Source organism: Panthera onca, chromosome E2, assembly GCF_046562875.1.
Source record: "Panthera onca isolate mPanOnc1 chromosome E2, mPanOnc1 haplotype 2, whole genome shotgun sequence".
NCBI classification, from domain to species: Eukaryota; Metazoa; Chordata; class Mammalia; order Carnivora; family Felidae; genus Panthera; species Panthera onca.
Window position 1 is genome coordinate 17,709,606 of NC_138353.1, and position 12,573 is coordinate 17,722,178.

The 12,573-nt window shown below is 54.3% G+C and overlaps 2 protein-coding genes across 13 annotated transcripts; one reads left to right on the forward strand and one right to left on the reverse strand.

The window, feature by feature from the left end:
- Nucleotides 1-191: 191 nt before the first annotated feature.
- On the reverse strand, nucleotides 192-8,905 carry PROSER3 (proline and serine rich 3). 12 transcript variants are annotated; one of them, XM_078438498.2, is made up of 11 exons: nucleotides 8,750-8,905; nucleotides 7,652-7,796; nucleotides 7,139-7,341; nucleotides 6,194-6,315; nucleotides 6,035-6,108; nucleotides 5,237-5,319; nucleotides 4,999-5,138; nucleotides 1,730-1,905; nucleotides 661-1,612; nucleotides 491-572; nucleotides 192-379 (listed from the first exon to the last, which is right to left on the reverse strand). In XM_078438498.2, the coding sequence occupies exons 1-11, from the start codon at nucleotides 8,758-8,760 to the stop codon at nucleotides 238-240; spliced, it is 2,130 nt and encodes a 709-aa protein (XP_078294624.1). In that variant the 5' UTR covers nucleotides 8,761-8,905; the 3' UTR covers nucleotides 192-237. The 12 variants fall into 12 exon arrangements, with proteins under 12 accessions (XP_078294624.1, XP_078294626.1, XP_078294625.1 ...); XM_078438500.2 differs by having other exon boundaries at nucleotides 6,035-6,087; nucleotides 8,750-8,904; XM_078438499.2 differs by having other exon boundaries at nucleotides 6,035-6,090; nucleotides 8,750-8,904.
- Nucleotides 8,906-9,908: 1,003 nt separating this feature from the next.
- HSPB6 (heat shock protein family B (small) member 6) lies at nucleotides 9,909-12,548 on the forward strand. Its single transcript, XM_060652244.3, has 3 exons — nucleotides 9,909-10,145; nucleotides 11,178-11,300; nucleotides 11,414-12,548. Exons 1-3 carry the CDS (start codon nucleotides 9,963-9,965, stop codon nucleotides 11,591-11,593), a joined length of 486 nt encoding a protein of 161 aa, XP_060508227.2. The 5' UTR covers nucleotides 9,909-9,962; the 3' UTR covers nucleotides 11,594-12,548.
- The last annotated feature ends 25 nt before the right edge of the window (nucleotides 12,549-12,573 follow it).

Consider the following 12,573-nt stretch of genomic DNA (forward strand, 5'->3'; position numbering starts at 1 on the left):
GAACCCCTCCCTGTCCTGACCTCAGAGAGGATTCCTCAGAGAGGATACCAGAAGAGATTTTGTGCCAATGGTCAGGAACTAGAGTGGGGTGGGGCAGGGCAGAGGTACCTCGGATAGGGGGAGGGAGGGAGCCATTTCTCTTAATTAGCACGACTCTTAGCCTTTCCAGAACAACTCCCAGAGAAACTAAGTAACTTGAAAAAAACATTTTATTGGGAAAAATACAATTTGTATAATTCAGCGTCGTCTGGTCTCAAGAGAAGCTCCTTCCTTTTGCATTCGCCTCTCTGGGGACCTGGAAGGTGATCTGGTTGGAGGAGACCAAGTCGCTTGGTCTTCAGTGTGGTCCAGTAAGAGCGATAACTGCGCGGCCACTTTCCTGCAAAAAATCCGGGGTTGTAGAAGCTGAGGTGGTTATGTGCTCAGGATTGGGGTCTGGGGTTGTGGATGGCTCTGGGAAAGGCGTGTTGTAGATCCTGGTGATGGTCACCTTTTTTGCAGCCTCAGCTCGGCCCTCTTAACTCTTAGCACCTGCAGTACAGGGTCGTCCTGGAACTCGCTGCCGTCAGAGTCTAGGGGAAAAAGAGGGGGCGCCAGGAGGTTGACTCGTGGGGTGCTGGACTACTATCCAGATCCGGGCAGCCACGCACATCAGCTCACCCTCTGCAGCCTCTAGAAGTCGGGCGGCCTGGCAGAGCAGATCTGAGGAGGCGTGGTCAGCAGCGGACGGGGGCGTAGCCACAGCCTCCAGAGACCCCGCCCTGAAGGAAGGGGGCGGGGCCTCGATGCAAGCGGACACCTCCTTAGCTGGAGGGGGCGGGACTCTGGGTTTCAGATACCCAGCTTCAGCCAAGGGAGTGTCTTTGTCCTTCTTCGGCTCCGACGTCGCTAGGGGGAGCTTGGCCTTGGCAATCCGAGACTCTGCTTTAGACCGACTAGGCGGGGTCTGTTCTTTGGGAAAATGGGATCCAGATAGAGGGGGTGTAACCTTGGTTTGGGGCTGTGTGGCCTTGACTTTCTGAGATTCAGTCTCTGCCAGAGGTGGGCCCTCAAGGTGAGGGGGCGTGTCCTCCAGGCTGTCCGGGAAAAGCCGAGCGGCTACTACCTGGCCCAGGGCGCCTCTGAGCTGCAGGCCAGGACCCTCGTCAGCTGCCGTGACTCTCCCAGCGGACTCGCGGCGCCGGGCTCTGCCACTCCCAGGCTTGGGGCCCTGCTTCTCAGGCTGGGCGGGGCAGCTTGGCGCAAGAGCCGGCGGATCCTGGGGGACGGCTGGGGGCGGGGAGGTGGAGGCTGAAGGTGCCGCGTTGGAGGCCTGGGGCACCGGAGTGGAACCCGGAGGCGCAGGGGTAGAGGCGAAGGGCGTGGGAGGAATGGCCCCGAGAGGTACCCAGGGACCAGGCTGCGGGGCCCAGAAGAACCCATGTGGGCTGGGGCCCCAAAAGATGTGTGGAGAGAACCCTGGCGGAATAGGAGGCCTCTGCATATAGAAGGCCTCCAGGGGACCAGGCCGGGTCACACTGCTCCAAAGTGGGACGCAATTAGGCTGGGTTCCCAAGGAAGCAAGGGACTCTGCAGGGGCAGCAGGAGCTTGTCGACAAACAGGGACAGGGACCTGAGATAAAGAGAAAGGGTAGAGGGGTCCTCAGTCGCCTCCAGGCTCCTCTTTCCTCCAGCTCTCCTTAGCATCCCTCCCTCCAGCCCCCTCAAGCTCCTCCCTCCCCCATCTCACTGGAGTGGTGAGGGCAGGAGTCTGGGGTAGCACCCAGGTTCCATCACCCTGCCCTCCTCGAGCCCTTTCAAGCTTCCGCCGCTGCCGCCACTGGTATAGAATGTCATCCTCTGGACGCAAGGGTGCCTGGGAGGAGATCGGGGCTGGAGCAGGGATGGGGGCATGTGCTGGTGTTCCTGTGGGGTAAGCAGAGAGGGGCTAGGGTGATGAGCAAACCAAGGACAGTCTGTTTATATACCTTTTAACTGTACCAGAAAGTTATTCAGACAAGCTCTCCAGATAATGTCCCAACTCCTCATCCAAATAGGAAGTGAGAAAAGAAGCAGAGTCAGGGATAGAGCACTCCTGGGCTTCTCAAGCTGCCATCATACAAATCTTTATTCATCAGCAAGTATTTATTGAGCTCTTACTTTGTGCCTGGACATTATGCATACAGCAGTAAACAAGACAGATGCTCCAGAATCTGCCCTCTTCTCCCCCTCTTTTTTTTTTTTTTTTTTTTTAATTCTTTCAGACATTCATTTTTGAGAGGGTGGGGAGGGGCAGAGAGAGAGGAAGACAGAATCTGAAGCAGGCTCCAGACTCTGAGCTGTCAGCACAGAGCCTGACATGGGGCTTGAACTCATGAACTGTGAGATGATGATGGCCAAAGTCGGACGTTTGACCAACTGAGCCACCCAGGGGCCCTTCACTTCTCCCCCTCTTTACTGCCCTTACCTGGGGCCAACCCAACAGGAACCTTTTCTCTTGTTTCTCTACTTCTGTCCTCCCAATCTATTCACCCTGCAGCCAGAGAGAGCCTGGGAACACCTGAGTCAGATCAGGGCCCTCCTGGATTAGAACCCTCCCCAGGCTGCACCTGTCCTGGTAAAAAGCAAAAGCCTGTGCATTTGTGGTTCCCACTGCCTGTCATGTTGTTCCCTCCTGTATGTACAGGGTTCAGGCCCTCAAATCCTTCCAATCTTTGCTCAGTATCACCTTCTTAGTGAGGTCTTCCCTGGCTACCCTATTTAAAACCAAAACAACCCCCAGCCTTACCACTCCCAATCCTCTTTCTTGTTCCATTTTTCCCCTTAGTACTTTTCACATTCTAACATACTCAGTATGGCGCTTCTTTGTTTATGTATCTCTGGCAGCTACACAAGGGCAGTGATTATTTCTGTCTGACCATTCTCATATCCCCAGTGTCAAGAACAAGGCCTGGTGCCACCAGTATCTGTGGCATAAATGCCAAATGAACTGATTATATTGAACTGCAGTGCCCAGACCCGTGCTAGGGATACCGCAGTGACTAAGGGTAAGGCCACTGGTTGTCCTCAGTTCAGTGGGGCAAAGGGACATGGATATCATTCCGATCATTCAGAGCATAACTTCATCAAAAATGATCAGTAGGGCTACCATTGTCTCTTAAAAGACCTGTCATTTGATGTTGCACAGAGAAAGGGGGGGGGGGGTGTCACCCTGGATCTCTCTCCCTCACTCCCCTCTATATCCCGTGACTCTACTTCCAAACCTGGCCACTTCCCTCTACTCTGCTCCTCAGGCTCTGGCCCAAGTGAAACTACCAGCATCTCTCACTAGGGGGTCAACAGCAGCCAGAGGGAGTCTGTTAATACCCAACTTAGACCACATCCTTTCCCTGCTCAGAATCCTCCATGGCTCCCTAGTACTAAGATCATGACCAAATGCCTCCTGTGCCTACCTGGCCCAATGTAATCTGACTCCTGCCAGTCTCTTCCACCTTACCCCACCCTACTCTCACCCCCCGCATCCCTTGCCTTTTCTAGTCCATTGTCTGTACCATGTTCCCTCCCACCTCAGGTCCTGAGTACATGCTAGAGGGCTACTGTCTCCACCATCATTGTTCAAGTCTCCAGTTAGATAGCCCCTCTTCCCCAGAGGCCTTCTGTGACTTCCCAGCATCACAACCATCGCATGGCCTTCATTTCTGCTTACATTTCACTTTTGTTTGTGGGGTTATATAGCTATTTTCTGCCCTACACTGACTATATTACGAGGACCATGAAGGTGGGACCATGTATGGTTGGTTCACTGTGGAATCGCCAAGCCCACTCACAGGGCCTCATCCACAACAGGTATTCAATGTTTTTTGTGTGTTTGTTTGTGTTTTTTTTTTTAACACTTACTTTTGAGAGACAGAGCATGAACAAGGGAGGGGTAGACAGAGAGAGACACACACAGAATCTGAAGCAAGCTCCAGGCTCCAAGCTGTCAGCACAGAGCCTGATGCGGGGTTTGAATCCACAAACCATGGGATCATGACCTGAGCTGAACTCGGATGCTTAACTGAACCACCCAGGCGTCCCGGTATTCAATGTTTTTTAGATGAAAGAATGAATACATTTCTGCAGAACAACTCATGAAGTACATACTAGTTTTACCCCCATTTTACAGATGAGAAAACTGAGGCTTAGGAAGGAAAGGTGAATAAAAGGTGAAGTGAAGCTGAAAAGGAGCAAAGAATCAGACAAGGAGGCAGGGTCACGCACCAGGCACGAACGCCTGTCTGTTCACTGTGCCTGCCTGTCCCCGCTCACTTAAGCCCCGTGAGACACGGAGAGCATCTGTCCTGTGCACCACGGCATCATCCCAGGACCTGGGCATGGAGTAACAGTAACAACAATGATGACAGTAGTAACCCAGGTCCTTCATCCCACCTCTGAAGTCTGAAAATTTCAGACGGCAGAAATGGAGAGTTCAACAGTTTGCATGCTTTAGCAGAGTCACACGATGTGAACAGCACTGCCAGGGGGCTGGGTCAGTACACCAGACTCAAACACATTAGCATTTCGCTGAACAACACGAAATTGCCAATATTCAACCACCTTTTACTTACAAAGACAGAGATCTTCATGTGGTTCAATGTAACACAACCATAGCAAAAATTGTACGACTAGTCACCCTAAATGAAATACACAGAGATCATAAACAGCCTTCATACTCTTCAGGTCAGATTTTGCATCAAATCAGGTATGGTGCCAAATTAGCAAAGAGCTAATTTCCAATTTTGGACATCTGTGTTCAGAACTGCAAACGGGATGCAGGGAGAGAGCCTGCCATACTAATGATAGGTACTGTTCACAGACCGGCGGTAAGCGCACCCTGCATTATTCACCGACTCATTTATTACCCCTGTTCTAAAGCTGCAGAAACAGAGGGGCCCAGAAAGGTCCCAGGTGACACAGCTGGTAAATGTCAGAGCTGGGATTCACATCCAGACTGCCCTCAATCGTGGCCTCAGAACTTACCGTGTGCCTTGGGGTCAGAGCCCTTGCTGGAGTCAGGGGTGAAGGTCATGGAGAAGGCAGAGAGGCCATCAGAGCTAACGGGGCATGATGAGCCGCTGGCATCGCTAGGGCTGAGTGAGGAGGAGGAGACTGAGGCCTTGCTGTAGGGAGAAAGCAGAAGTGAGGCAACAGAGGTCTCAGAGGCAGTGGGCTGGGCCCGGAGCTGTAGGAGTGGGGACGATGAGGGCAGGGAAGGCACCTGCGTTTCAGCAGCCTGGCAGCTCTGCTCTGCAGGCTCAGCGTCTCCAGGTCCAGCAGGGGTGAGTTCCACGTGCTGAGGCTCTGTGAGGTGACAGGGGTCAGAGGCCAGCCCCCACCTCAAAGGGTGCTGGGAAAGGGGCTCTGGACAGAGGGCCCGAAGTCCAGTCTGCACTCCACCTGGTACCCTCACATGCTGGCTTAGAATCTGCTCCTCCTCCTCAGGGAAGGGGGACCCAGTGTTCCTCTGTGGATCCACCCCCCCCCCCCCATAGTCATTGTTGTGGGAGAAGGGTTGACCTCACCTTCCTGACCAAGACTGGCTAATCGCAACAATCTGTCCTCTGGTTCCACAGTGATTGGCTCAAAGATGAACGAATGAGAGTAAGCCCTGGTGCTCTGGAAGGAACTATTGGAAAATCCTCCTCTTTCCGCTAAACTAACTATGTAAGTTAGAAACCTAGAGCGAACTAAGGCTATCTTCGTGACTTCATGGGGAAAGCCTGCCTGAGATTGAACCCAACAAAGAGGAACAGAGATTCAAGAGAGTTGAGTTCCTCTTAATACTGTCCAAACACCTGGATCCAGCCATGCCTGAGAGCATATACATTTGGATTTCTTGATTGTATTAGCCAACAAATCCTTCTTTTTTGTTTAAGCTTCCTTGAACTGGGATGGACTCTAAGTCTATCCCAGGGCTAGAGCTGTCAGTTCAGGTACAGAGGGAAGTGGATGAGGATGTCACCTGCTTCATTTCCTGAAGGGGGGCCACAGCCTTAGCCTGAGATGTGCTCATCACCTTGGCAAGAGTTGAGACTGCTATGTCGGGTCTTCCTTCTGGTTCACTGGCTCCTGCTGAGAAGCCCCAGTTGACTTTGGTGGGGTATGAGGAATGTCTGCTGGGGACATTGATCAGGAAAGGTTTTCAGCTGGGAGTGGATGGGACTGAAGCAGGTACCTGCTGCAAGTCGACTGCTGGTGTCTGGAGATTCAGGCCGCAGCCACCAAAAGTCAGCTGGGCCTGCAGGCTGGCGTTCCTCTCTGCTTGTAGGCTGAGCCTGGCGGAACCGGTTTATGTACCTATGAGCATCAGAGAATGGGAGGTGGGTGAATGAATGGAGCCACATAATAATGACAATAACAGTCACAATAGTGACGTTTATCAAGTACCATGGAAGTACCTACTACTTGTCCCTCAACATCTGTTCTCCTTTCTTATATAATAATGCAATATTATATAGGACTATACAAGACTGGACAGGTCTTCTACAGATATATTTATCAGGGATCCTTACAGTTTTATGGTCATGTAACTAGATTCTTGACCAACAGGGTATGAGGAGATGTGATTCTGGAAAGTGGATGTGGCTGGGAGCCATTTTGGTCCATAAAGGAAAGAGCAACAGCCTAGTGATGGGAGGCAACAAGATAGAAGGAAACTGTGTTGTGTCCCTGACATCTCAACTAGGGGCTGCCATATCAGCCCTGGTTGCTTCTACCTGGACTGTTAGGTGAGGGAGAGGTAAATGTTCTCTTGATTAAGCCCCAATTAATTTGGTACTCTTTATTAAAGCAGCTGAACTTGCAGCATACAAATCCAAGTACTATGTTATAGTACTTGTTATAGATGCTTTATAGACAGTAACTCGTTGAAACCTTAAAACAGCCCTAGGGGGATATATGCTATTAATATCCCAATTAACAGATTGAGGCCCAGATTGGAGGGTAAGTGACAGAGCTAGGATTTGAACCCAGGCAGCCTAGCTCCAGAGCACTTAATAACACACATGAAGTGTGGTTCTAAAAGTGCTGCATTAACAACTCTGGCTATGATGATTATTATGGGATGCCTGCCCCCTCCTGACCCAAACCCTTCTTTCCCTCCAGGGCTCCTGGTACTTACTTGGCCACCACGGACTCCCGGCTGTCAACCAGGGTGGGTGGTGGGGAGGCTCCCTTCTGTTCTTCAGTGGTGCTAGGTGGGGAAGGGGTCTCTGAGCTGGATGGCCAGGACTCTTCAAACAGCTCAGAGGAGTTGGGACCTGTGGCCAGAGCCTTAGGAACTTTGGGGAGCTTGGACTTCTGGGACCTGGACGGGCTCAGGGTCTAAGATACGGAGATGGGGAGAAGAAAGTGAGGGCTGAAGGGTCATCCCTGTAGGGGAACGAAGACACACACGAAGCGTGTCTCAGTCCAGAGGGGAGGAAACACATCCTATAATGGCAACAACTCAGTGATTGGGGCTATGACAGGGGATCCAGGTGACAGAGGACTGAGTAAGGGCAGAGCTGTAGGGAGGGCAGGAGGGACTGTCTCTTAATTTCCTACCCCTATCTCTCATCACATGTCCTCCTTCCCTCTAGTCACTCCCTCACCACTGGGCTCACATACAGCACTCTCTATGGGGTGTCCTCACCTTGGGGTGCCAGGTCTGGCTTCGGGATGGCCAGTAGTGGCTTTGATCCAGGGGAGTATCCTCAAAGGGGCTGTCTCCGACTGAGAAAACTGGCAGACTGCAAGGGGAGAGTAAGGCTGGCAAGCGGAGCATGGTCAGTGCAGCCCTGTTAGGGGGTTGCAGGGTGGAGTCGGGTTGCAAGGTTGGAAGAGGAGGGCAGAACCAGATTACAATTCCCATAGATTCCTGGAAGAGATGAACTATAATTCCCATGAAGTGCCACTGCACATTCAAGATAATGATACTAGAGGCTCGATTCCCACCAGCCCTTGAAGCAGTCTCAGAAAACCAAGGAACTGCTAACTGGTGGCTCTTAACCCTAATCCAATCTAGGAGACTTTAAAAAATACAAATGTGAGGTCCTCACCCCAGGCCAAAAGAATCATAATATCTGGAAGTAGGCTGGGCATCTGTATCTCTTTTGCATCATCGGTGACTTCGGCTCAGGTCATGATCTCACAGTTTGTGAATTCGAGCCCCAAGACGGTCTCTGTGCTGACAGCTCAGAGCCTGGAGCCTGCTTCCCATTCTTTGTCGCCCCCGCCCTCCTCTGCTCATGCTGTCTTTCTCTCTCAAAAATAATAAATAAAACATTATAAAAGAAAAGAAAATAAGAGAAAAGAAAAGAAACAAGCCTAAAACTTATCACTGTACATTTCCCATAAGTCCTTGGGACACTGAGGCGAAAATAGTAAATGGACTACAGTCCCCGTAACTGGGCTCCGCCTTAAGCAAGAAAGGTCAAAAACAACACCCATAGGAGTCTGGGGGAAATTTTAAAATTAAAACATTTAATTTCCAAGAGGACACTGGGCATCTTTAGAGGAAAATGAAAAGTCCTGGGGCCACTTAGAAAGCGGAACATAAAACGCTACGGGACCCCCGAGATGATGAAGTCCAAGGCTGGAGCAGCCAAAGGATGTGGGGCATCTTGGGAGTTGTAGTTCCAATGCGGTTGAGAAAGAGACTCCGGACCCTAGCAAATCTGACCCAAGGCTGTGTTAATCTCACTCTAGGTCCTCCCCAGGCCTCCTGTGGTCCCCGGGAAGGATCGCTCACCTGCGGTCCATCCCGCAGCTACCTGGGCGATTCCGCCTGCTAAGCTCCTTCACTGGGCTGACCCCGCGCACAGCTTGGTCGCTTAGCAATGCCTTGCCAGGCCCGCCCCTTTCTGGGAGTGCCGACGCTAAAGAGAGCGGCCTCCAAAGCGACCAATGATGGAGAGGAAAATAAAAGTAATTGGAGACGGGCCAAAGGGAGATGTCTCACAACTGGCTGTATTGTCGGCCTGACTTGAGAGAGCATGTTTGATTGGAGAATCGTAGCGCGCGGCAGTAATTGGCAAGGCTGCGGACCAATGGAAAGGATCTGAGGGTGAGCTCGCGGTTAGGAAGAGTTCCAAGGTACACTAGCTGTCCAGCAGGGTGTTCTAGCCACGCCCCCTTTTGCTGCAGAAATGGACTCCAATATAACTACCGCTTTTCGCGTTGCAGAGCAATTAGAGAATCCGTCCCCTCTCTAACCAACGCCCCTTCATCCGTCGGACCAGCCAACCGGTCCCGCGGGGTCATTAACCACTTCTGTCTTGCTGCAGGAGCAGCTGGTTGCACTAAGTGCCAGGCCTGGGCTCCTAGCCGAAATGGTGGGATCAAAATGAGCTATTTCGGGCCCGGCGCGCGGCCCCTGGGGGGCCAGCCTGGACTGTTCGTGCCTGCGCCCTCTGGCTGCTGCTCACCTGGCAGACCCCACTACCCTGGGCACCCGAGGCTGAGTCAGAGGCCCAGAATTAGGCCTGGCTTGCCGGGGGGCTGGGCCCAAGGCCCTGTTGAGATGGGAGTAGGGTCTGTTTTGTGTCCTCCTGACAGCCTGGCTGGCTATCACATTCCCTGTACCCAAGAATCTGCTCCTAAGACCGCCATCTACGTCATCCCGGGAGCTGCCTGCGGGGCGGGAATGGATTAAAGGGACTGCGAACCGCGCGGTGGCCCTGGGTCCCAAATACCGTGCTATTCTACCTACTCGGCAAGGCTGCGCCTCCTCTTTCCCCTTTGGGAAATTGGGGGATCACCTCTGGCATCCAGGAGGCGCTTAATAAATGGCCAAGTCATTGTTGGGCTTTCTAAATAAGGCTCTATTAATGGCCGGCGCTGGCCGCGGTCCCAGTGTCCCCGGGCGGCCCGCCGAGGGGCGGACACAAGGCGTACTATAAGAGCGGCTGCCGCGCACGCAGGGGCACTGCGGAGCCTAGGGGCGGCGGCGGCGGCGAAGCAGGATGGAGATCCCCGTGCCTGTGCAGCCGTCTTGGCTGCGCCGCGCCTCGGCCCCTTTGCCCGGGCGCCTCTTCGACCAGCGCTTCGGCGAGGGGCTGCTGGAGGCCGAGCTGGCTGCGCTCTGCCCCGCCACGCTGGCCCCCTACTACCTGCGCGCACCCAGCGTGGCGCTGCCTGCCGCCCAGGTGCCAGGCCTGGGGGAGGGCGGTAACCTGGCCACTTCCAAGGCTTGGGGCCCCGGTCATCCTGAGGGGTGTGTGTGTGTGTGTGTGTGTGTGTGTGTGTGTGTGTGTGTGTGAGGAATGCCCCCTGACTTTGAGCGGGGTGGAAAGTCCGGCCACTCAGAGGGGCTTCTAGAGTTGCCGTAGTATGGAATCTTAGCAGTCGGATTACTGAAGGGGGTGGGAGGTCCCTGACCCTCAGAGGAGGGGCTCAGCTCTGAGGGGCTGGAATGGCTGAGTCACTGATAGGGTGCGGCGGTCACTCCGAGGGGGAGCGTTGGTGACTGAAGGAGACCGGTGATCCGGGGAAAAGGGGGCGCTCAGTCATTCTGAAGGGGGCGTGTGGGTTCCCAGGGACTCCTGAGGGGAAGGAATGTTTTGTCATTTTCGGGGAAGTTTGGAGACTGTATGTGGTGTCCCTCTGTCTCGATACAGAGGAAGGGTCCTGTGACTTGAGAAAGGGGGGCCTGGCCACTCGGGGAAGTGGAGGATGAATACTGGTAACTGTTGAGGGCGTAAGCGGCCCCGTGACTCCAGTGGGAGGGTAAAGAGAAGACTCTGGAGGCTGGGGGAAGAGGCATCTTGGCAATTTCTGGTGGTGGTGGTGGGGAGGGGGTACAATAAGGGCACCAGGAGTTCTGAGAGGAAGGGGGCTGGGGACTCAGTGTCCAAAGGATACGCTGGCTATGGGTCCTTGACACTGGGGGAGGGGGCAGGGTTACCCTGTGAGAGCCGAGGTCCCTGGCTTTGCCCAAGAGGGCCTCATCAGTCTGTGTGAGAGGAAAATCTGTGATTACAGGGGGAGGGGTGATCCCAGCTATTCCGGGTGAAGACATCCTTTGGGGCTAGGAGTGGGAAGGGAGACTGCCCAGTTCCGGAGGCCTGGGGCAAGGGCAGCCCCGGAACGGGCGGGGGGAGGGGCCTTGCTGGGTCCTGGGAGCCTCCCCCCCCCGCCCCGCCCCCCCCCCTCCCGCCATGACGATCGACTGTGCTTAGGTCCCGACGGAACCTGGGCATTTCTCGGTGCTGCTGGACGTGAAGCACTTTTCCCCAGAGGAAATCGCCGTCAAGGTGGTTGGCGACCACGTGGAGGTGCATGCGCGCCACGAAGAGCGCCCGGTGAGCCCGCTGGCGGGGGTGGGACCAGAATGCGTAGGCGGGACCCACCGGCCGGAGCGACAGGGCGTCTATAGGGAAAGGGCGGAGCCACTCAAATCTCGTTCTCTTTCCAGGATGAGCATGGATACATCGCACGCGAGTTCCACCGCCGCTACCGCTTGCCGCCTGGTGTGGACCCTGCCGCCGTGACGTCTGCGCTGTCTCCTGAGGGCGTCCTGTCCATCCAGGCCGCTCCCGCGACAGCCCAGGCGACGGCCCAGGCTCCACCGCCGCCGCAGGCTGCTGCCAAGTAGGCGGTCATGCCTGAACCCTGGGAGCCGCCTCTGGCCCCCTCTTTTAAAGCCGACCTGACTCCGCCCAGCCAGATGTCCTGAGCGCGCCAAAACCACCCACCCAATCTGGGATCCTACCCTGACCCTTCCCAACTAGGCTCTGCCCTGGTAACCTAGACCTTTCCACTGACGCTCCCACTCTCATACCCCCTCCAGCTTTCAACCCCCTGACACCTCCCTAGCTTCCAGGCCCTACAAGCACAACCCTTCAGCCTACAGTCTCCCAGCCCCACTGACCCCACTTTCTTGGCAATATAAACCCACTCAAAATTCCCTCCTCTGCTTCCTTCTGACTCATCTGTTAAAACATCTCCAAATCCCATTTTGATCCTTTCCCCACTCTGACACTATGTTATGGTGTGGCCAGCCCTGCTCCCACCCTAGATCAGTCAAGCATAATCCCTCTCCACCCCTCAAATATCCCAGACTGCCCAGACCTCCCACCCCAGACCATCTAGGCCTGGTCCTCAAGACTCTGGATCCTTCCCCCTCGTTCCAACTGGACACTACTCCCCCTACCCATCTCGTGACTTGAAACCCCAGCCAGCCACCCCCAGACTCTTGAGCCCCTTTTCTGACCCCCACTCCTGGACACCTATTTCAGGCCAAGCAGGACCCTCAGCCTCAGACTGTACAGACACCCACCCCATCTCCCCAGATTCTGCACAGATATCCTAAGCCCCATCCCCAACTCTACCCAGAACCCCCCAGTCATTCTGTCTTAACCCCTAAGTCTCCAACCACATATCCCAGGCAATCCACCTTCCACACACCTCCCCTTATTCTCCAAGACCCAACCAAGCAGCCACTTTTTCTTCGGTTCCCCACAATCCTTCTCCCTCCTTGAATTCCCTGCCACCCCTATCCCCTCATACTACCTAGGCCCACTCCCCGAATAAATGTGATAGAGCTGGTACCAACTGCTTTATGTCTGGGCTGGG